Below are 24,811 nucleotides of genomic sequence, written 5' to 3'. Positions count from 1 at the left end.
TTAGACTTATCTTTCTGGATTCTGTCTCTCCTTTGCAGGCTCGAGGAAGCAAGTGACCATGTTGGCAGGCTCACAAGATAAGAAAGCGCAGGCAGCTTGTATGAGCTGAGGGTGACCTTCACCAACAGACAACAAGAAGCTAAAGCCTTCAGTCCTACAACCACAAGAAAATACATTCTAGCCACAACTTGAATGAGTTTTGAAGCATCTTGTTTCTCAATCCAGTCTTCATTGAGAATTTGGTCCTCACTGATGACTTGAGCACAATCTCGTAAGACCTTGAAGCAGACAACTCAGCTAAGCCATGATCAAACTCCTGATCCACTAGAAGTGTGAAATAATTGGTGTGCATTGTTTTAAGCCACACATGTATGAAAACACTTACACAGCAACGGAAAAGTGATACACAATGGAAGTAATCTACAACATAAGAGGACGCCTTCTCTACAAAAGTCTGACTGCGTTGGCCCCTTGGTCTCAAAAGTCCTCATGATCTTTTACTGCTTCCTGCTTTGTTCCACCGCAGTTTCCTGCTCCATGCACCGGCTGGACTCACACTTGCTTTACATCCTATGCCAAGGGGACTTCCAATGCAGGGGAAGCGGGTTCCGTCCCTGCTGGGGGATCGAGGAGCCCACACACCACAGGGCAGCTAAGACCTCAGGCCTCTGCTAGGGGAGCCCGCAAGGCAGCAAAGAGCCCACACAGCCAAAAAAAAAAAAAAAAAAAATACAGGAAAGAAAGGAAAAAATCGGATTTTTCTTAGATCACATGAACCTGAAATTCATTTTAGCCAGCTTCTTTCACATTTAAAAAATATTTAATTTTAAGCATTGACCTTTTAAGTCGATTAAATAGAGCTCTTCTCTAAATTTAATTTTGATAAACCTTATCTAGAGGTAGAGACTTTTATCAAAGGTATAATGTGTACACAGACATATAAACAGGCAAAACTAGAGATCTCATGGCTTTGACACTTGGGTGTGAATCAGGTATTACAATGTAAACTTACTAGTTTATAAAGAACTGTTGGAGTAAGTTAAATCTGCTTGCTCAGATGACTAAAGCTTTCTTATTTCTGGGAAAGACTTTAAAGATTTGTATTTATCCTTGACAAACCCTAGAAGAGGCTTAAAAAGGTGATGAGGGCTTCTTTGGTGGCTCAGTGGTAAAGAATTCACCTGCCAATGCCGGAGACACAGGTTTGATCCCTGATCTGGGAAGGTCCCATATGCTGTGGAGCTTCTAAGCCTGTGAGCCACAGCTACTGAGACTGTGCCCTAGAGTCCACATGCCTCTGCACATGCTACTGAAGCCTGCAGGCCTGGAGCTCTGTGAGAAGAGACGCCTGCACACCACGGCTAGAGAGCAGCCCCCGCTCAGGGCAGCTAGAGAAAAGCCCTCCCAGCAATGAAGACCCAGTGCAGCCAAAAATAAAGAAATAAATACAGTTAGTTGTTTTTTTTTTAATGAGGCAATGAATTAGATTTTGGGTTAGGGAGACTTTCCAGCAAGGCTTCCCAGTCTTTCAATTTAGCGTAACCCAGGTACCTCTTCTCAAAACTAAGTTTCAAGGATAATCTACTCTTCCAGAGAGGAGTTTAGCGCCGCCCAACATAACTTAGGTTCATCAGCCAATAAGGGGAGATCTGAGAACCAGGAAAGAATGCCTGACTATTGTAAACAGTGCTGCTATGAACATTGGGGTGCGTGTATCTTTTGAATTCTGACTTTCTCTGCGTATATGCCCAGGAATGGGATTGCTGGGTCATAAGGTAACTTAATTTCATGGTGACTGCAGCCATGAAATTAAAAGACTCTTACACCTTGGAAAAGAGGCGATGACAAACCTAGACAGGATATTCAAAAGCAAAGACGTCTCTTTGCTGACACAGGTCTGTATAGTAAAAGCTACGGTTCTTCCAGCAATCATGCGTGAATGTGAGAGGTAGACCGTAGAGAAGGCTGAGTGCCAAAGAACTGATGCTTTCGAACTGTGTTGCTGGAGGAAACTCTTGAGAATCTCTTGGACTGAAAGGAGATCAAACCAGTCAGTCAACGCGCTCCTTACAGCAGAGGTCCTCCTCAGTGCTGTCACCTGACACTTTGACTCCTCCTGAATCACACGAACATATATGAGTAATAAAATTTCTCCATTTTGCATTACGGTGGATGACAACTATGAAAAATTGAAAGGACTTGTCAGCTTCCCTCAAAACTGACCAATGACCTAGAGAAGAAATTGCCAAGGAGAGCTCCTTTCAGTCACAGCACATGTGCCCTCGGATGCACAACTCCTGACACTACTGGAGAGGATCCTGTTTTTACTGACAGTTTGTTTTCTTTGCCACACCCAGGGGCATGTGGGATCTTAGTTCCCTGATCAGGGCTGGAACCCATGCCCTCTGCACTGCAAGGTGAGGTCTTAACCACTGGACCTCCAGGGAAGTCCTTATCTACAATTCTTACATTTTGAAAACATGGACTTTTTGCAATTACTTTTAATTTTTTAAGTACTGCATCCAAATATCATTTGTCTTGACCACAGAACAAATCTAGCATCCTCCCCTTAAATATTGCTCCCTAGAAATGAGAACCTCATTTGCCTCACCCTAATCCTGCGGCTTGACTTCCCTAGATGGTAAAGCATCGCCTACAATGTGGGAGAGAGACCTGGGTTCGAGACCTGGGTTCAATCCCTGGGTCGGGAAGATCCCCTGGAGAAGGAAAGAGCAACCCACTCCAGTGAAAAGAGTCAGATACAACTTAGTGATTTTACCTCACTTCAATCCTGCTGCTAGTTATTAATTAAATAAAAAAAGGCTACCACTTCAAAAGATAAGTGAAGAATATGAAAAAGCAATTTCAAAGTGAATAATATGTACATAACAAACATGGGGGGAAAATGCGTAAGTGCAATTCTACTCAAAAACGCACTTGTTCAGTATAGATGTTGGTATAAGTGGTCCACTGGTTCAAACACCTTGCTTCAAATGCAGGGGGCATGGGTCTGACTCCCATTCGGGCAGCTAAGATCCCACATGCCAAGGGGCACAGCCAAAAAATAAAAATAAGTAAATAAATAATTCATTCAAAGGAAGAAAAGATCCTATCTAGTCCTTGCTGGATTAGATGGGTTTATACTTAAGTAAGTGGGTGGGGCCAAATAGACTGCTCATATAAAAGCCAACCTAGCCAGTGCTGCTTACCTGCCTTCTGCTGGAAACAGACTTTGGAGCTCTCTTGCAGATGGGTCAAGACAGTCCTTCCGACAGTAAGTTCCTCACACTTCAGACTGCTGTGCTCTTTTCCTTGGTTAGTGGGGAGGAGGAGGAGAATTGGACTGAAAACATACTGAGCTTATGAGAAGGTATGGGAGTCCCATTTTTCAAGCGTTTCAATAACTGTGCTAGGTAAGAGAAAATTGACCCCTCATGTAATATGAAAGCATGCTGATTTCTCTGCATCTGAGCATTGGGAATTTCAAAAAGATGGAGGCACGCAAGACCCAGGCAATACAGGAGGAGGGTGAAAACGACTGAACAATACAAAGTTGTTTTGAGGAGGGAGATGAAAGGGAAAAGTGATGAGAAGGAAGAGGAACTACGTGCTGTGCTGTGCTAAGTTGCTGCAGGCGTGTCCGACTATTTGCATCCACCTGGGCTGTAGCTCGCCAGGCTCCTCTGTCCGTGGGATTCTCCAGGCAAGAATCCTGGAGCGGGTTGCCATTTCCTTCTCCAGAGGATCTTCCCTGCCCAGGGATGGAACCCACATCCCTTATGGGCAGCCGGGTTCTTTACCATTAGCGCCACCTGGGAAACCCAAGGAAATGATGGGGGTCATCACAAAGTCCCGAGACCAGTAAGTTTTTGGAATCGAAGTAGCTTTCAGATTTCTCTCTCCAGACTGAACTTGTCTCCTGAACTTCAGCTCTGTGCATCTAACTGCCTGCTCGTCTGTAATAGGTATCTCAAAACCAACATGCCCCAGACAGAACTCATGTTCAGACCCCAGTTCTCCCTCCTCCTGTTCTCCTTGCCCACCAAATATCAACCGTTTGTGCCTAAAACCTCGGCATTCTTGACCTTGTCTTTCTCTCATAGGAGGGCTTCCCTGGCGGCTCAGATGGTAAGGAGTTTGCCTGCGAGGCAGGAGACCTGGGTTTGATCCCTGGGTAGGGAAGATCCCCTGGAGGAAGGAATGGCCACCCGCTCCAGTGTTCTTGCCGGGGAATTCATAAGCTACACCTAACCAGGCTGAGAATTCTGTTGGCTTTAACAAAACACTTAAACATAAACCATCGTCGCTGGATTATGGCAAGAATCGATCTCTCTGCTCCCATCCTGGCCCTGATTCAATCTATTTCAACTCTGTAGCCTGTGTGATCTTGTCAAACTGTTTCATCAACTCTTCTCACTATTGGCCAGCCAAGATCGCTCAGTCGTGTCCCACTCTGCGACCCCACGACTGTAGCCTGCCAGCCTCCTCTGTCCATGGGATTTCCCAGGCAAGAATACTGGAGTGGGTCACTATTCCTTTCTCCATGGGATCTTCCTGACCCAGGGATTGCACCTGGGTCTATCTGGGAAGCCCCACCATACTAAGAGTCAAAGGCACATGGCCTCAAGAGGACCCATATAATCTGCCCACTTGGAGGTCTAAGACCTCCTCTGCTTCTGGTTCATTGTCTCTTCTCCAACCCTCCTGCTCTACCTAGCTTATTTCTCCGTCATTTTTTCCCTCATTACTTCGTCTTATGTGTAAAATTCCATTCCCGGAATATGCCAGGTTTTACTTATCCATTCTCCCAGCAATGGGTGTTCAGTTGCTTCAGCTTACTACAAAACAGCATTCTGAAAAATGTCATGGAGATGTATTGGGGGTTAGAATTACAAATTATTCTTTGTAATCCATTACAAGGAAATGGATTTGGGGTTAAAACTACCTATTGTTGTTGTTTAGCCACTCAATTGTGTCCGACTCTTTGCGACCTCATGGACTGTAGTCCACCAGGCTCCTCTGTCTGTGGAATTTTTCAGGCAAGAAATACTGGAGAGGGTTGCCATTTCCTTCTCTAGGGGATCTTGACCCTGGGGTGGAGCCCTTGGCTCTTGCGTCTCCTGCATTGGCAGGCGGGTTCTTTACCACTAGCGCCACCTAGGAGACCAGTGTGGAGTCTCCTTAAAAAAGAAAAATAGAACTGCCATATATATGATCCAGCATGTTCTTCTCTGTGAGGTGTCAACCAAAGCAACTCAGAATCTCTAGGTTTCCTCTTTGTATGAGTCCAGCTCCAAATGAACCTCTAGCATTCAGTAACTTTCTTTTTCATCTTATTTAGTTTACCAAGCCTAATTCATTCATGTTCCAAAACGAAAGCCCAGGTTTTCCAGATTTGGCTATTTGAATGAGCTGTATCCTATCTAAAATCATGCCACATGGCATGTATTCCCTATCTGAAGGTTCTACTGAATGTATGAATTGTGTTCGCCCCATGGTGTTTAAAAAAGTATTTGTAGGGGGATTTCCCCGGTGGTCCAGCAGGGAAGAATCGGTGCTTCCATTGCAGGGGCTACAGGTTCAAGCACTGGTCGGGGAACTAAGACCCTGCATGCTATGCAGTGAGGCCAAGAAAAAAAATAAATTGAAAACTGACCCTATTTGTTGAGGGCAATGAACTTCAAAATGCGTCAGTTTGTACCTAGGAATTCTAACCAGAAAACCTGAAAGGAGCTCAGCAATACCTGTAACAGGCGCTCTTTGTGAGTTCAAGTGTCCATCACTGCCATGACGTCACCAGCGTCTTCCTGACTCACAATGTTCTTGATCCATAGGATTGAGAAACATCAGTTTTTCATGGTTTTTTTTTCTTTTTTTAAACAGAAGACATTATGTCCCTGTTATGCCCAGAGTCCGAGTCCCCAAAACTGAGAGAATAAGACGTCCACAGCAATGCAAAAGCATAAAGGGGTTTATTGCTAACTCGAGTTAGGGCCCACGTCTCATTCAGCACAGTGGAATCCGACAAGGGCCCCGAGTTCTGAATCCCCTTTCCTTTTATACAGACGGTTCTTTGTTTCTGTAACAGCATAGCTGATTGCTTAAACCGTAGGCGCGCGGGGGACTTTTAAACCTCGCATCCCTATCTGGATTGGCTCCGGTCTGGCGCGGGCCGGGGGTGGGTGGGTGGGGGGGGTGCTACGGGGATTTTTTCTGATTGGTCAAGCTACACTGCCTGCGGGAGTTCCCAGTGCCTCAGCTTTTCTAGAGAGTAAACCTCAGGCCTAGCCTGCCCCTTAGAGCCTGTCCTGGCTTCAGTTTGGTCCTAACAGTCCCGAGTCGTGGCCTCCGGGCCAACTAAGGAAGCGTCAAGAATCACCACCCTGTGCACTTAAGGGCTTCATAATCGAGGGTTCTTTCCGTCTGGGTTCTGGTGGATTCAAAATGAAAAGAGGGAATGAAAGACAAGCTCCAAGCTGAAGCATGAATACATACAACGGCCCATTTAATGCTTCTCTCCTCCGATTTATCGGTCTCTCTTTCCCCAGAGACCATGGCGACAAAGTGTAGGCGCAGCCGTACCTCGTTCACAGAAGAGCAGTTGAAGATCCTCGTCCAGGCATTCAGCCAAAACCCTTACCCTGGCTATACCGCCAAACAGAGGCTTGCTGTGGAAATCAACACTGAGGAGTCTAGGATCCAGGTACATTCCAGGTTCCAGATCTCCAGGACGAGAAGCAGAAACTCAGGGTGGGAACGGGGGGCTGGGGACTTATCTGGTGGCCCAGCAGCTAAGACTCCCAGCTAGATGTAGCGAGACGTAGCTACAGGCGTTTGTGTCGACTTAAAAAAACAGTCACAACCTTAAAGTTGCGAGTTAGGTTTTTACTCAGTGGAAATTCTTAGGACTTCAAGCCCGGGAGGCAGCATCTCAAGCAACCCTGAGGGAACTGCTCCAAGGAGGCTGTAGGGGAAGAGGGAGGAGCCGGGTTATATTTGCGCTCTGTCACGTCCGACCCTTTGCGAGAATACTGGAGTGCGCTGCCATTTCCTTCTCCAGGGGCTCTTCCTGACTCAGGAAACTCCTGTGCTCCTGCGTGGGCCGGCGGATTCGTCACCAGTAGCGCCACCTAGGAAGCCCCATGTTAAAAAGACGTTGCAACAAACGGCGAGTAGTCTGAACATCCAAAGGACTTTTGTGATTAAAAAAAAAAACACAGATATCCCAAGTGAAGGAATTTAGTGCTTTTCTATGTAAGAGAAAGCGCAAGAGTCTGGGCTCACTGAAATCGTTTCTTTCATATACACCTCAGCTGTGTGACCAATATCCTGTGTTTTTTCACACCCTGAGCTCCCTTGGGGCTCATCGCAAGGAGTGGCTGGGATCTGACGGCTGTTAGATTCCAGGTATTTTCTCCTTTCTGAGTGCCCTGGAGGGCTGGAATCGGTGATGGCTGTGACATCCTTGTTTACTGATATGGCAGGAGATACTCCATTTGCATAATTTTTTGAGAATGCACACCTCAAAATTCAAGGAGAGTGAAAATCGTTTTCCCCAAAATTTTGGTGATCGCGAAAGCTGTTAACTGAAATTGGCGCAATGTTTCTGGGGGACAATCTGTCAATCTGTTCTAAACTTGAATGTTCATGACATTCGACAGCATATCATTTTAAGGGTGTTTTTTTTTGCCAAGAAGATAACTTAGGATGTTTGCAATAATGTAACTGTGAGAATATTCACAGCATTTTGTGCTTCTTTTTTAATTAGGTTTTTGGCCATGCTGCCTGGCACGCGGGATCTTGGTCCCTCAACCAGGGATCAAAGCTGGGCTCCCTGCAGCGGAAGTGCAGAGTCTTAACCGCAGGATCACCAGGGCAGTCTTAGCATTTCGTGCTTCTCACAGAGAGCTGTTGGAGAGAAACCTCTATTCAAGAATAAGAGGAGGGACTTTCCTGGTGGTCCAGGGAATAGGAATCCATGTTCCCAATGCAGGGGTCCTGGGTCTGATCCCCGGTCAGGGAACTAGATTCCACATGCCACAGCTAAAGATCCCAGGTGCCACCACTAAGACCTGGCACAGTCAAGTAAATAAAAAATAAAATATAAAAAAAGAAAGGGGGCGGGACCCTTCACTGACCAGGCACCATCAGCCTGCGTGATAAGGGCGTTGCGTGGAGTGCTTTGCTTGATCCTCAGAATGAACTCCCAAGAAGGTTGCTCATAGCCTCCTGTCCAAATGTGGGCGCCGAGAGTGGAGGAGCTTCCAGGAGTGGGCAGGAAACGTGCAGACACACCTCCAGAAAAGAGGGATGGCGTGGTGGCGGGAAGACACACTTATTCCAGGGTGTAAAAGCCAAGTGGGTCGTCTGGGTGATGTGGTCACAGGCATCAGCAAGTGTCTGATGACGCGGTAGCTGCCCGAGGAATGCTGGATGGTGTGAGGGTGAACCTTCTCCTTCCAGTGGATTCCAGAAGGCCAGGGAATAGCGGACTGGTGTGTGTGCGCTCCACTGTGTCCTGCTCTTTGCAACCCCATGGACTGTAGCCCTCCAGGCTCCCCTCTCTATGGGATTTCTCAGGCAAGAATACTGGAGTGGGTTGTCATTCCCTTCTCTAGGGGATCTTCCCAACCTAGGGATGGAACCCATGTCTCCTGGATTGGCAGGTAGATTCTTCACCACTGTACCAGCTGGGAAGCCCAGGTGCAGAGTTGCAGATTCAGGCTTGACAGAGATCTTACACGCAGAATAATTACAGCATCCATTTACTAACTTGAAAAGAGTATTACAGGGGACTTCCCTGGTGGTGCAGTGGTTAAGACATTGCCTTCCAGTGAAGGGGTGCAGGTTTAACTCCTCATTGGGGAGCTAGGATCCCACGTGCCTCATGGCTAAAAATCAGAAGGTAAACAACAGATGCAATATTGTAACACATTCAATAAAGACTTTAAAAATGGTCCATATAAAAAATCTTTTAAAAAAGAGATTATTATAGCAAATTGTGTTGGGACCAGGTCATGAAGATGCTGAATGCCAAGCCTTTATCTAAGGCTTGGTTGAATGTAACCAGATCAGTGATAATCCTGAGTTTAAGGTTCATAAGAATCACTGCCCACCCCCCTTTCAGGGGCCATGTCATGGCATGTGGAATTTTAGTTCCAGATTCAAGCTGGTTTTAGAAAAGGCAGAGGAACCAGAGATCAAATTGCCAACATCCGCTGGATCATGGAAAAAGCAAGAGAGTTCCAGAAAAACATCTATTTCTGCTTTATTGACTATGCCAAAGCCTTTGACTGTGTGGATCACAATAAACTGTGGAAAATTCTGAAAGAGATGGGAATACCAGACCACCTGACCTGCCTCTTGAGAAATCTGTATGCAGGCCAGGAAGCAACAGTTAGAACTGGACATGGAACAACAGACTGGTTCCAAATAGGAAAAGGAGTACGTCAAGGCTGTATATTGTCACCCTGCTTATTTCACTTCTATGCAGAGTACATCATGGGAAACGCTGGGCTGGAAGAAGCACAAGCTGGAATCAAGATTGCTGGGAGAAATATCAATAACCTCAGATATGCAGATGACACTACCCTTATGGGAGAAAGTGAAGAGAAACTAACAAGCCTCTTGATGAAAGTGAAAGAGGAGAGTGAAAAAGTTGGCTTAAAGCTCAACATTCAGAAAACGAAGATCATGGCATCTGGTCCCATCACTTCATGGGAAATAGATGGGGAAACAGTAGAAACAGTGTCAGACTTTATTTTTTTGGGCTCCAAAATCACTGCAGATGGTGACTGCAGCCATGAAATTAAAAGACTCTTACTCCTTGGAAGAAAAGTTATGACCAACCTAGATAGTATATTCAAAAGCAGAGACATTACTTTGCCGACTAAGGTCCGTCTAGTCAAGGCTATGGTTTTTCCTGTGGTCGTGTATGGATGTGAGAGTTGGACTGTGAAGAAGGCTGAGCACTGAAGAATTGATGCGTTTGAACTGTGGTGTTGGAGAGGACTCTCGGGAGTCACTTGGACTGCAAGGAGATCAGCCCTGGGATTTCTTTGGAAGGAATGATGCTAAAGCTGAAGCTCCAGTACTTTGGCCACCTCATGCGAAGAGTTGACTCATTGGAAAAGACTCTGATGCTGGGAGGGATTGGGGGCAGAGAAGGGGACGACTGAGTATGAGATGGCTGGATGGCATCACGGACTCAACGGACGTGAGTCTGAGTGAACTCCAGGAGGTGGTGATGGACAGCAAGGCCTGGCGTGCTGCGATTCCTGGGGTCGCAAAGAGTCGGACACGACTGAACAACTGAACTGAACTGAACTGACCAGGGACTGAACTCACGCCGCCTGCAATGGAAGCACACAGCCCTAACCACTGGCAGTCCCAGAATCACTCCCTTTGGAGAAGAGCAGCAGTGGAGCCGAGACGACATAAACTTGTTTAATTCTCTTGTTTTCTTTTCCTCTCTTAGATATGGTTTCAGAATCGAAGAGCGAGGCATGGATTCCTGAAGAGACCCAAGAAGAACTTAGACCCAAGCAAAGAGCACGCCTCCCCCAAAGAGAAGATTCAAGGTAAACAGCCTGCTCCAGCCCTGCTCCCCTCCAGAGCCTCCTGGGACGCAAGTGCCTCTTGAGCGTGGCACCACTTAAAAGAAACCATCTCTTCCCCTCTCCGGCTTGTAAGAGGAGAGTGGGAGAGGGATGTTTCCTCCTTCAGGGTCTCCTGGTCAAGGCATCCCAGGAGCACAGGGTTCAATAAGGCCCCTGGAAAGTCTCCCCACAAGGTCCAGATATTCTGAGTCCAGCAATTCAGCCAAATACTGCTGCTTCTCAGAGAGACGTGGGTTCAATCGCTGGGTCGGGATGATCCCCTGGAGGAGGAAATGGCAACCCACTCCAGTAGTCCTGCCTGGGAAATCCCACGGACAGAACAGCCTGGCGCCCTACAGTCCGTGGAGAGTAGGACACGACTGAGTACACACTCTTCTAGAACCCTCCACCTTGAATCACCTTCTCAAGGAGTGGCAACAGATTCCAAGTTAGACGGTGAGAACATGTTTGGGTTCCTCATCTGAATATGTAAGCTGATCCCAAATGTTTCTCTACCTCCAATCCTACCCCTACTCCAGATGGAAGAGACAGACGGTGTCGTACCAGCTACACTTCTTCTCAGTTACAAACTCTCAAGAACGCGTTCACAGAAAACCCTTATCCTGGGATTGACTCCAGAGAGCAACTTGCTGAAGAAATTGGGGTTCCAGAGTCAAGAGTCCAGGTAATCGAAAAGGGACTTGATATTGTGTGTACATAATGAGACATCTCTGAGTGATTTCTCCATCAGGGACTTGTTCTCATAGACATCACAAGCAGGACAGATGGGGACTTCCCTGGTGGTTCAGTGGCTAAGACTCCATACTCCCAATACCTGGGGTGCAGTTCAATCCTTGGTCAGGGAACTAGATCTCACATGCCACAGGCAAGAATTTGCATGCTGCGATGATAAAAACCCCAACCACGTGCTGCAACTAAGATCTGGTGCAGCCAAATAAATAAAATAAATATTAAGAAAAACAAACAGCATAGTATGTTGTACATGAAAAGAAGATAAGCAGGACAGATGAAAAGTGGGATTTCTGGCTTGAATAGTTCTTCGCCAGTGGCTCAGTAGGTGAAGAATCTGCCTTCAACGCAGGAGACACTGGAGACTCGTGTTCAATCCCTGGGTGGGGAGGATCCCCTGGAGGAGAAAATGGCAACCCACTGCAGCATTCTTGCCTGGAGAATCCCATGGACAGAGAAGCCTGGTGGGCTACAGTCCACAGGGGTTCCGAAGAGTTGGATATGACTGAGCATGCATGCACCCGTGGGATAACAATGTCTTCCTAGAAGACATTACCCTCTTCTGGGTCATAGAGTAAAATCAGGCATTTTTGAGAGGAAGGAGAGAAGTGGGAAGAGAATTCCAGGCAGAGGGAAAAGCTGAAATACAGGTATGGCCCTTTAGGAAAGACTAATACTTATAATGAGGGAATTGTGGGGACTTTCAGGATATGAAACCTATCAGTAAATCATTAAGGTATTTGTACAAGATTCAGAATTTTGAGGGACATCTCTGGTGGTCCAGGAGTTAGGACTCCATGCTTCCACTGCAGGGACACGGGTTTGATCCCTGGTTGGGGAACTAAGATCCCCGTAAGCCACAGACACAACAACCACCCCCCCCCAAAAAAATTCAGAATTTTGAACTTTATCTTGAGATGTGATAGACTTTCCCAGATGTCATATGGACTGTCAGTGGTTTGAGAATTATGCCTAGAAGAAACCATCTCTTCCTCTCCTTTGCCTTATAAGATGAGCAATGGTGAGACTTGCTGACATCAATTTGTTTTCTCATTAAATCTCTTTGTTTTACCTACTTAGATTTGGTTCCAAAACCGAAGATCTAGACTCCGTATCCAGAGAAAAAGAGGCCTTGAAGAAGCTTTAGACCGAAGACAAAACCAGGGACAGGATCTCTGATATGGGAGTGTTCAAGGTACTAGCCTGTTGTTCCCAATGTGACTCACAATCAGAGTCTCCTGAGTGCCAGCTATTCCACACGGTGGAGTCAGCTCCAGCTTCCTCTGGGGCAGTGGATGAGGTTTCCACTCAAGTGTGCCTCGGCGGGGTCAGGGGGTGGTCACAGTCCCCAAGGCTCTTCCCAAGTCTGTGGTCCTCCTGAGGAATTCCACTGCCCACTTTTCAAGCTCTGAACTGGAACCCAGAAACCCTTTGTTTATTAATATTTTCCCTCATCCTGGCACATGGTAAACAATCAGATTTTGTGGAAGGTATGACTGAGTTACTGGCAGAATGAATCCTCAGGTGTGTTCTGCCAGGGGCTGGCTAATGCACGGCTTTCCCAAGGGGTAGGAGGTTCCCTATTTGACTGGAACGTTGGAAAGAATTGACCTCCATTTGGGTATGTATAAACTGGTTTCTTCCATTTTTCTTTTCCCTTTCCGCTCTAGGTATACAGAACGGCACTCCATAGTGACGGTTTTATTTCTCTGGAGCCAGAAGAACAAAGTGAACAGGGAGACGGATTCGGTGTATTTGATGTCATCAGCCTGGACTCCACATTAATTATCTTCCTTAACATATCCCTCCAAACATACCTTCAGCTTCAGCTTCTGGAGATGGTAAAGAGGACCTCAGGAGACAGAGACAGATGACACAAACAACCACGCAGCCCTAGTGACCAAATCCAGATTCAGAGTTCAACAGATCTTGAGGACAATGAAATAATTAAAAATAGCATCATTTTTTTTCAGTCATAAGAATACTACTGGTTCAAGCAAAAATCATCAAAATGTGTGGTATCGTGATTTTAATCAAACTGCTGCTGCTAAGGTGCTTCAGTCGTGTCCGACTCTGTGCAACCCCATAGACGGCAGCCCACCGGGCTCCACCATCCCTGGGATTCTCCAGGCGAGAACACTGGAGTGGGGTGCCATTTCCTTCTCCAATGCAGGAAAGTGAAAAGTGAAAGGGAAGCCGCTCAGTGGTGTCCGACTCTAGTGAAGCCCTAAAAGGATGGGCTCAGAGCAAACATGGGGAGGAGGGAGACTGATGCGCTGAAGACATGGGAGCTCTGAGCCCCTTGTCACATACCTCACCAACCCTATGTGGCCAAGGCAACGGCACCCACTCCAGTGCTCTTGCCTGGAAACTCCCATGGACAGAGGAGCCTGGTGGGCTGCATTCCGTGGGGTCGCACGGAGTCGGACACGACTGAACGACTTCACTTTCACTTTTCACTTTCATGCATTGGAGAAGGAAATGGCTACCCACTCCAGTGTTCTTGCCTGGAGAATCCCAGGGACGGCAGAGCCTGGTGGGCTGCCATCCATGGGGTCGCACAGAGTCGGACACGACTGAAGCGACTCAGCAGCAGCAGCAGCAGTTGACTTATATCCTTTAATAGCCTTTGTAATAAATCTGTAATCTAGTGAGTTTCCTGAGTTTTGTGAGCCACTGTAGCAAATTAATCAGACCCAAGGAGAAGGGTTTCTGGGAACCTCTGATTTATAGCCTATTGGTCAGAAGGACATACAGGTAACCATGTGAACTTGAGATTGGTTGGAGACATTTATAGTCAAAGAATAGGTTAAATCAGAGAAATGAGAAAAATGCAGCAACAAAGGAAAACAGTCAAACAAGATGAGATTTTGTTTGGGAAGGTCATGTGCACACTGCTGTATTTAAAATGGATAACAACAAGGACCTGCTGTAAGCACAGGACCCTCTGCTCAGTGGTATGTGGCAGCCTAGATGGGAGAGGGATTTGGAGAAGAATGGATACACGTATATGTACGGCTAGGTCCCCTCACTGGTCCCCTGAAACTACCACTACATTGTTAATTGGCTATACTGCAATACAAAATAAAAAGTTTAAATTTTGAAAAAAAATGAAATACTTCAGCCGTGAAAGTCAAGGATCTTAGTTCCTTCACAAGGGTTGTCTCGGGCTTCCCAGGAGGCGCTGGTGGTAAAGGAGCTGCCTGTGAACGCAGGAGTCTTAATAAATGAGGGTTTGATCCCCGGGGAAGGGCACGGCCACCCACTCCAATATTCTTGCCTGGAGGATCCCTCGGACCGAGGAACCTGGCAGGCTATAGTTCATGAGGTCAAAAAGAGTCCAACATGACTGAAGCGACTTAGCACGCAAGGGCTCTAGATCATTTTCTGAGCCATGTCCTTTAATGCCGGAGCCCCCATCAGTTGGAAGAAGTTGATTACATCATGACCAGACTAGAGCCACAACATAAGCTGCTCCATCTTACGCAATTCTGAGAGTTCATCTCAAGGAAATAGGAACAAATTGACCCTGGAACTGAAGATTAACTGTACTTAAAACAACCTAGATGACACTGGTCAGACCACCCACGAAAAATTTCAAGCTGACTGTCAGAGATGACTGTACTCTGCATGCAGCCACCCCTAACACCCACCTGTGTATTCTTGAAATTCTTCTTTAAAATCTCTTGCCCTCTGATCAGCAATGGGGATTTGGTTTTTTGGAACATGAGTCCAGCTTCTTCCCAGGATTGTCAGCTTTCCCAATAAAGCTGTCTTTGCTTTTACCCGACACATGTCTCTAAGTATTGGATTTTTGAGCAATAAGCAGTGGAACTTGAGTTTGGTAGCAGAGTCTTAGGACTGAGCCCCTAACGCTTGGAATACGGCACTATCTCCAAGTCAATAGAGTCAGAATTGGGTTGAATTGTAGGTGTCTCCAGCATTGGTTGGCCGGAACTGGGTCCAGAACCCAAATGTATGTCTGATATAGTACACAAAAAACAACATAGTCACACACACACACAACACCCCGAAACATCATAGTAGTCACACACACACACACACAACACCCTGAAACAACATAGTAGTCACACACACACACACACACACACAACACCCCGAAACAACATAGTAGTCACACACACACACACCCTGAAACAACATAGTAGTCACACACACACACACACACACCACCCCAAAACAACATAGTAGTCACACACACACACCCCGAAACAACATAGTAGTCACACACACACACACCCCCCGAAACAACATAGTAGTCACACACACACACCCCCTGAAACAACATAGTAGTCACACACACACACACACACAACACCCCGAAACATCATAGTAGTCACACACACACACACCCCGAAACAACATAGTCACACACACACAACACCCCGAAACAACATAGTAGTCACACACACACACACACCCCGAAACAACATAGTCACACACACACACACAACACCCCGAAACAACATAGTAGTCACACACACACACACACACACACACAACACCCCAAAACAACATAGTAGTCACACACACACACACACACACACAACACCCCGAAACAACATAGTAGTCACACACACACACACCCTGAAACAACATAGTAGTCACACACACACACACACACAACACCCCGAAACATCATAGTAGTCACACACACACACACCACCCCAAAACAACATAGTAGTCACACACACACACCCCGAAACAACATAGTAGTCACACACACACACCCCCTGAAACAACATAGTAGTCACACACACACACACACACACACACACAACACCCCGAAACATCATAGTAGTCACACACACACACACCCCGAAACAACATAGTCACACACACACAACACCCCGAAACAACATAGTAGTCACACACACACACACCCCGAAACAACATAGTCACACACACACACACAACACCCCGAAACAACATAGTAGTCACACACACACACACAACACCCCGAAACATCATAGTCACACACACACAACACCCTGAAACAACATAGTAGTCACACACACACACAACACCCTGAAACAACATAGTAGTCACACACACACAAACACCCCGAAACATCATAGTCACACACACACAACACCCTGAAACAACATAGTAGTCACACACACACACAACACCCTGAAACAACATAGTAGTCACACACACACACACAACACCCCGAAACAACATAGTAGTCACACACACAACACCCTGAAACAATATAGTAGTCATACACACACACACACAACACCCCGAAACAACATAGTAGTCACACACACACACAACACCCCGGAACAATATAGTAGTCACACACACACACACCCCCCGAAACAACATAGTAGTCACACACACACACACACCCTGAAACAACATAGTAGTCACACACACACACACACCCCGAAACAATATAGTAGCCACAAGTCACAGTGGACCACTGGGTACTAGAAATGATGAGTGTGACAGAAAGTGAATAACTGTTTCATTCAGCAGCGCATGAACAGGGAATCCCTGGTGCTCCAGCGGTTGAGTTATGTGGTTTCACTGCAGGGAGCAGAGGGTTTGATCCCTGATCAGGGAACAAGATCCTGCATGTCACAAAGTGTGACCAAAAAAAAAAAGTAACATTGTTTTTCTGATTTAATAAATGTGCACTTCAAACACTGATACCTACTTATATGATGGCATTAATAGGCTTGAAAGTATAATTTAAATTTATATCGTAATCACAACAGAACCGAAACTATAAGGATATATTTCAAGAGAATATACATCCATGGCCCAGAAGAAAAAACTTAAAACTAATTGCACTAAAGCACTTAACATGGGTCTTCCCTGTTGGCTCAGGGGTGAAGAATCCACCTGCCTGGATCAATCCCCGGTCCAGAAGGATCTCACACGCCAAGGAGCAACCACGCCTGTAAGCCACAACTATTGAGACTCTGCTCTGGAGTCCAGGAGCTGCATCTCCTGAGCCTGCGCGCTGCAGTCACTGAAGCCGGCAGGCCCTAGAGCCCACGCTCTGCAACGAGAGAAGCCGCCCCAGTGAGAAGCCCGCACGCTGCAGCAGAGTGGCCCGTGCACGCCTCAACCAGAGAGAGCCCACGAGCAGCAATGAAGACCCAGTATAACAAAAATTAAAAAAAAATTATAAGCACTTAATATGAGTATTAATGAGTCCTCAGGTAGGAGAGAAACAAAATATCCATGTACCAGAAGAAAGATTGTCTGATCTGATGTTTAGGAGAAAGTTAATTCTAAGTAACGGGTGGCCGAAGAGGCAGCCCTTATAGGAATTCGAGATCTAACAGAAAGGGAAAACATTGAGCCGTTCAAGGATTTATAATCAGCGTTAGTTCCAGAAAAACATCTACTTCAGCTTTATTGACTATCCCAAAGCCTTTGACTGTGTGGATCACAAAACTTGTGGAAAATTCTTAAAGAGATAGGAATACCAGACCACCTGACCTGCCTCCTCAGAAATCTGTATGCAGGTCAAGAAGCAACAGTTAGAACTGGACATGGAACAACAGACTGGTTCCAAATAGGAAAAGGAGTACGTCAAGGCAGTATACTGTCACCGTGCTTATTTCACTTACATGCAGAGTACATCATGAGAAATGCTGGGCTGGATGAAGCAAAAGCTGGAATCAAGATTGGCAGGAGAAATATCAATAACCTCAGATATGCAGATGACACCACCCTTACGGCAGAAAGCAAAGAGGAACAAAAGAGCCTCTTGATGAAAGTGAAGAGAGAAAAAGTTGGCTTAAAGCTCAACATTCAGAAAACTAACAGCATGGCATCTGGTCCTATCCTTTCATAGCAAATAGATGGGGAAACAGTGGAAACAGGGACAGACTTTATTTTGGGGGGCTCCAAAATCACTGTGGATGGTGACTGCAGCCATGAAATTAAAAAATGCTTGCTCCTTGGAAGAAAAGTTATGACCGACCTAGACAGCATAGTATAAAGCAGAGACATTACTTTGTCAACAAAGGTCTGTCTAGTCAAGGCTATGGTTTTTCCACTAGTCATGTATGGACATGAGAGTTGGACTGTGAAGAAGGCTGAGCGCTGAGAATTGATGCTTTTGAACTGTGGTGTTGGAGAAGACTCTTGAGAGTCCCTTGGACTGCGAGGAGCTCCAACCAGTCCATCCTAAAGGAGATCAGTCCTGGGTGTTCATTGGAAAGACTGATGCTGAAGCTGAAACTCCAATACTCTGGCCACCTCATGCGAAAAACTGACTCATTGGAAAAGATCTGGGAAAGATTGAAGGCGGGAGGCGGAGGGGACAACAGAAGATGAGATGGTTGGATGGCATCACAAACTCAATGGACATGACTTTGAGTAAACTCTGGGAGTTGTTGATGGACAGGGAAGCCTGGCGTGCTGCGACTGAACTGAACTGAACTTATGCTTAAAAGGGCATCCATTTGGAAAATAAAGAGGGCAAGGAAGAGCTGAGAGCCAGTGGAAGAGAAGCTACGGCTGTGAGTTAGAGCATGATATCAGACAGGGTTAAGATGAAAGTCGAATGTCCCGTCCACCTGGTTTGCTGGCTGTTGTTCAGTTGCTCAGTCATGTCTGACTCTTTGTGACCTCATGGTTTACTTCAAAACCCCTGAATCTGTCTGAGGAATGGCAGCTCTCAAGGTAAAGATATTAATAATAATGAACACAAACAATTAACTCTGTGCTGGGCATCCTTCTGAGTTCTTTACATGTATTACATCATCTAATGCTCACAGCCTCTCCACTCTCACCGTGTTGTTACTGATGAGGCAACCGAGGTCTGGAGTATGGAAGTCTTTTGCTGATGTACAGTGGCTGTGGCAAGTGGGGCCGGAGTGTGCCTTGTTTAACCACTAAATCCCCAGCCTCTCCCAGCATGGGGAGATTGTCAGAGGACACGGCTTCAGTTCAGAGGAGGGTCAGTGCTGGAAGAATATCCACTGGAGAGCCATAAGCTTCCACTGATGCTTTCGAACTGTGGTGCTGGAGAAGACTCTTGAGAGTCCCTTGGAATACAAGGAGATCAAACCAGTCAATCCTAAAGGAAATCAACCCTGAATATTCATCAGAAGGACTGATGCTAAAACTGAAACGTCAATACTCTGGCCACCTGATGCGAAGAGCTGACTCATTGGAAAAGACCCTGATGCTGGGAAAGATTGAGGACAGGAGGAGAAGGGGCAACAGAGGATGAGCTGGTTGGATGGCATCACCGACTCAATGGACATGAATCTGAGCAAACTTGGGGAAATAGTGAAGGACAGGCAAGCCTGATGTGCTGCTGTCCACGGGGTCCAAAGACTCGGACACGACTTAGCAACTGAACAGCAACAAGCTTCCATGTAAACTATAGCAGAATAGGGTAAGGTATTACAATAGAAAGAAGGTTCCTAGATCATATTTATAACATGTTAGGTTATAATTACTTATCAAAAACTTAAATTTTAATTAAAAAAAATTTTTTTGGCTGCACTGAGAGGCATGTGAGGTCTCAGTTCCCCCACCAGGGATTGAACCCGTTTCCCCTACAGTGGAAGCATGGATCCTTAATCAGTGGACCACCAGGGAATTCCCCTTCAAATTATATTTATTTAAGAAACATGCTTTTGTCATTGGACTCCAGTTCTGAGTCTGGGGACAGTACCTACCATTGGAAACCTCATGTTCACTTAAAAAAAAAAAAATCTCAGTCACATTGAGGCTTGTGGGCCCTCAGTTCCCCAAACAGGGGTTCTAACCACTAGACATCCAGGAAACTTCCCAGGGAATAGACAGGAGGTAGGGAACGATTCAGGTGAATTTCCATAGAGACAGTAAACCAGCCTGTGATGTTCTTATGTGCTGGGGATCAATCCAATTCTATCAAATCTCTGACCATCTACACCACTCTGAAATTCTTGTTGTGACTCTGTGGAGATTAACAGTCATATTGTCAAATAAGACTTCGAGACTCCAGACTGGAATATCCCTATGGGCCCTCCCACCATTTATCTCTGAATCTGAGAGGCTGGGACCTGGGACCAGCCATCGGAGCACGTGCAACCAGACAGAGGCCTCCTCCAGCAACAGATTCAAAAGATCTAACATCCGTGTGCACTCAACACGGTTATGCAGAATCGGACCAACTGCCGATTCTGGGACGCCTGGAGCAAAAGCTGCTGCTGCATAGGATCCCAACACACGGCACCAGAGAGTGTGCGGACCGCCCAGGCCGCCACTCCGGTGACCCACGACCTCTGGGTCCTCGCCCGCCCTCCCCCCATTTAAGGAGCCAGCCCGCTGTCCTCCAGAGGAGCCAGGGCACCTGTCACTGGTCCTTGCTCCCCTGTGCTGCAGTCAGAGTCCCAGAAAAGCCTTGCCTGAATTTCTCATCTCACCTCTGCTCGGTTTCTGTTCATCAAGGAATCTGAGGATCTGGGTTGGGAAATAAATAACGCTTTCTTTGGGAGAGGGATTAAATACATATATATATATATCTCATCATTACAGTCAGCTTACAGGTCACTAAAAATTAAGTTGTCAAAAAACGGTCAAGCAGCATTTGTAACAGTGACGTGACGCGACACTCGTGTGCTCAGTCCTCCTGGACTCTTTGCAACCTTGCGGATTGTAACCTACCAGGCTCCTTTGCCCATGGGACTTCCCAGGCAAGAAATACTGGAGTGAGTTGCCATTTCCTTCTCCAAAAAAATCTTAAAAAAAATTTTTTTAAGTTTGTATTGGAGTGTAGCCAGTGAACAGTATTGTGATAGTTTCAAGTGAAGAGCAAAGAGACTCAGCCAAACATACACATGTATCCATTCTCCCGCAAACCCCCCTCCCATCCAGGCTGCCACATTAACCCTGAGCAGAGTTCCCTGTCTCTACAGTAGGTCCTTGTTGGTTATCCTTTTTTTTTTTTTTGGTTATCCATTTTGAATATAGCAGTGTATGTATGTCCATCCTAAACTCCCTATCTCTAGCTCCCATCTTTCCCCACCTAACCCACAACCATAAATTCATTCTCCAAGACTGTGAGTCAAAACCATCTGAAGAAACCCTCTCCATTAACACGAACAATAATTCTGAGTCCTAACACTTTTGAGGGATAATAAAGCAGCTTGCTCATAGAAATTCTGGCCTTGGTCACCATTAGGGAAAAAAAAAAAAAGAGTGATGTAAAACATTCCTTTCGTTTTTCTCCCTGAATTTTGGGCTTCCCTGATGGTTCAGATGGTAAAGAAGTTGCCTGCAATGCAGAAGACCCGGGTTCGATTCCTGGGTTGGGAAGAGTCCCTGGAGAAGGGAACGGCAACACACTCCAGCACTCTTGCCTGGAGATTTCCACGGACAGAGGGCCCTGGCAGCCGCAGACCACCGGTTGCAAAGAGTTGGACACAGCGGAGCCACTATCACTTTTGGCCTTGCCAGACAGCTTGCAGGGATCTTAGTTCCACAACCAGGATTGAACTAGCCCCCACAGTGAAACGACTGAGTCTGAACCACTGGACCACCAGGGATTTCCCCCAAGTCCCTTTCATTTTACCACCCTCCTCTACCAGGGGCTGGCTGGTAGAATCAGGTCATTTTCCCAAAAGACATTTTTTATAGAAAGATTTTAGGTTCACAACAGAATTGAGAGGAAGGAATCGAGTTCTCATACGTCCCCTGCCCTCCACCACGCACACCCTTCCCCTCTTATCCACATCCCCCAGCAGAGAAGCACATTTGCTGTTAATACGATTTACCGAAAATCCTTTGTGTTTTGCATTTTCATGCCTCCCCTTTCCAGTCAGGTCATTTAAAACATGGTTTCCCAGGTGGCGTTAGTGGTAAAGAGCCTGCCTGCCAACGTAGGAGACGCAGGAGATGCAGGTTCAATCCAAGAACCAGGAAGATCTCCTGGAGGAGGGCATGGCAATCCTCTCCCGTATTCTTGCCTGGGAAATCCCAATGTCACAGGAGCCTGGCTGGCTACAATCCGTGGGGCCACAGAGCTGGACACGACGGAGCACACACGTCTTTTTAAAGTACCCATCTTCAGATATGTTTGAGAGGAGACCACGTCTCTTGCAGCCTACCTCATGGAATCTGCGGTAATCTTTCAGAATTGATTAGGCCATTTCGTTTTGGAGCGTCGCTATGTCTAGGCAGGGGATCATGAAACAAGTATTTAAATTCAAGACTCAGATGAGGCTAGGACCTGCCTGGCACGTTGGTCTCATTTTGGCAGCATCAGAATGGCTGAAGAGCTCTTGCTGTTGGAGCGCAAGGGGCTTCCCAGGTGGCTCAGTGGCGAAGAATCCACCTGCCCAGTGCAGGAGAGGCAAGTTCGATCTTTAGTCGGGGAAGATCCCCTGGAGGAGGAAATGACAACCCACTCCAGTATTCTTGCCTGCGGAATCCCGTGGACAGAGGAGCCTGGCGGGCTACACTCATGGGATGGCAAAAGATGAACGAGCACGCAGGAAATGGAGCGCAGCCCCTTGAGGCAGAGGGACTTCTTCCTCTGTGAGAACAATTCCCTATCAGTGTAGTCAGCTGATTAAAGCAAGCCATTTTCAGTTTGCTAGCTGTTTGCAACCGGAAACAAATTTATGAAGATAAAAAGGCATTTTTAACTTTCATTTTTACATCGAAGTTTCTGATAGTTTAATCCAAAAATATTCAACCTTTTTTTTTTTTTAAAAACATTGAAAACCATTGTCGGGGAGCTCAAAGAATAAACTAATAAGTAAAATGTTCTTGTTTATTTCATGGGGCTTTCATTCATTTGGATAAATATTTGTGTTTTTCTTTATTTTTTCAATTTAGGACGAAAGATTTCACTTGAATGGGATTTTTAAACTTTCCACTGGAAATACACTGGCCTGTTTTAATAGAAAAGTCTTGTTGTTTAGTTGCTAAGTCATGTTCGACTCTTTGTGACCCCATGGACTGCAGCACACCAGCCTTCCCTGTCCTTCACTGTCTCCTGGAGCTTGCTCAAACCCAGGTCCACTGAGTCAGTGATGCCATCCAACCACCTCATCCTCTGTCACCCCCTTCTTCTCCTGCCTTTCACAGCATTTATTCATGAGGTTTTATGGAAGTTGTAGCTGAAGATGTTTGATAGGATTAGAATAGGTGGGGCTTCCTGTTTCTGACCAGATAGTCTTTGTTTCCTGACTAGATTAGGATCTTAAGATGAGAGGGGTGGGGCTGATTACATTTATTTGATGGTTCATTTAGCTTTTAAATACATACATTTTTTCATTTCCAGTCCACCCAAGGAGAAGAAACAACCACAGGTGCTGGGAATCAACCTAGAGAGTTCATACCAGACTTTGCTGGAGGTAGGCTGTTCTTTCCCCTTCCCTGAAAGTCAAACATTTTACGTTTGTACATAGGAGATCTGAATTTCCGTGTTAGAAAGTGGTGCTCCCAGGATGTCCGCAGTACTTTCAGTGGCCTTGAATCCTCCGCACCACGGCCCGTGGTTCAGTTCTGACTTCACTGTTTTCTCTGCTCAGCTTGCTTGTCTGTTCTCTAGCGGAGCCCACCTGGGCCCCCACGGTCCTGGCACGGGCTCATTGCAAAAGTGCAGCTGAATTTCTGCTCCTTTTTCCCTCCGTTTAGCTCTGTGCTATATGCCAGTGTCATACCTGTACCTTTTACCTTCGTCTTGTTCAGTCGCTCAGTCGTGTCTGACTCTTTGCGACCCCGTGGACTGGGGCCCGCCAGGCTCCTCTGTCCCTGGGATTCTGTAGGCAAGAATACTGCAGTGGGTTGTCATTTCCTCCTCCTCCGGGGGATTCTCCCAACCCAGGGATCGAACCTGTGTCTCCTGCATTCGCAGGCAGATTCTTTACCGCTCAGCCACCAGCGAAGCCCCCAGGATTGTTTTTGATAATTTTGTTTTTAAGTTTCTGGGGGGTAGAGGGTCTTTTGTTTCCTTTTTTTTTGGTCTGGACCATGAACACCACGTGGAATCTTAGCTCCCTGACCAGACTGAATCCTCAGCCCCTGCACTGGGAGTATGGAGTCTTAACCCCTGAACTGTCAGAGAAGTCCTTGATGTTTTTTTAAGATAATTTTTTTTTTTTTTTTTGGCTAGGGGGCATGTGGGATCTTAGTCCTCCAAAGTGAAAGAAGGTGAAGTCGCTCAGTCGTGTCCAACTCTTTGTGACCCCATGGACTGTAGCCCACCAAGCTCCTCCATCCAAGGAATTTTCTAGGCAAGAGTACTGGAGTGGGCTGCCATTTCCTTCTCCAGGGGATCTTCCCGACCCAAGGATCGCATCTGGGTCTCCCACACTGCAGGCAGACGCTTTACCATCTGAGCCACCAGGGAAACAGTCCTCCAACCAGGCATCAAACCTGTACTCCTGCAGTGGAAGCATGGAGCTCTAACCACTGAAACACCAGGGAGTTCCCAATGATTTAATTTTTTTAGAGCAGTTTTAGTTTTATAA

At 46.4% G+C, this 24,811-nt stretch overlaps 2 protein-coding genes across 2 annotated transcripts in view; one reads left to right on the top strand and one right to left on the bottom strand.

Annotated features, from left to right (window-relative positions):
• Window positions 1–24,811, bottom strand: part of LOC138097115 (zinc finger protein 805-like) — a 724,976-nt gene that overhangs the window by 109,178 nt on the left and 590,987 nt on the right. The window lies entirely within an intron of this gene.
• Window positions 6,533–12,527, top strand: DUXA (double homeobox A). Its single transcript, XM_068993423.1, has 4 exons — window positions 6,533–6,703; window positions 10,478–10,580; window positions 11,138–11,283; window positions 12,429–12,527. Exons 1-4 carry the CDS (start codon window positions 6,554–6,556, stop codon window positions 12,525–12,527), a joined length of 498 nt encoding a protein of 165 aa, XP_068849524.1. The 5' UTR covers window positions 6,533–6,553.

Source organism: Capricornis sumatraensis, chromosome 20, assembly GCF_032405125.1.
Source record: "Capricornis sumatraensis isolate serow.1 chromosome 20, serow.2, whole genome shotgun sequence".
Classification (NCBI taxonomy): domain Eukaryota; kingdom Metazoa; phylum Chordata; class Mammalia; order Artiodactyla; family Bovidae; genus Capricornis; species Capricornis sumatraensis.
The sequence above is the reverse complement of the archived record's forward strand: the minus strand, read 5'-3'. Positions and strand labels throughout refer to the sequence as shown.

Coding starts and splice junctions, on each gene's coding strand:
- DUXA (XM_068993423.1), top strand. CDS start 6,554: ATGGCGACAAAGTGTAGGCGCAGCCGTACCTCGTTCACAGAAGAGCAG. Junction 10,581..11,137: donor CCCCAAAGAGAAGATTCAAG/GTAAACAGCCTG, acceptor CCCCTACTCCAG/ATGGAAGAGACAGACGGTGT. Junction 11,284..12,428: donor TTCCAGAGTCAAGAGTCCAG/GTAATCGAAAAG, acceptor TTACCTACTTAG/ATTTGGTTCCAAAACCGAAG.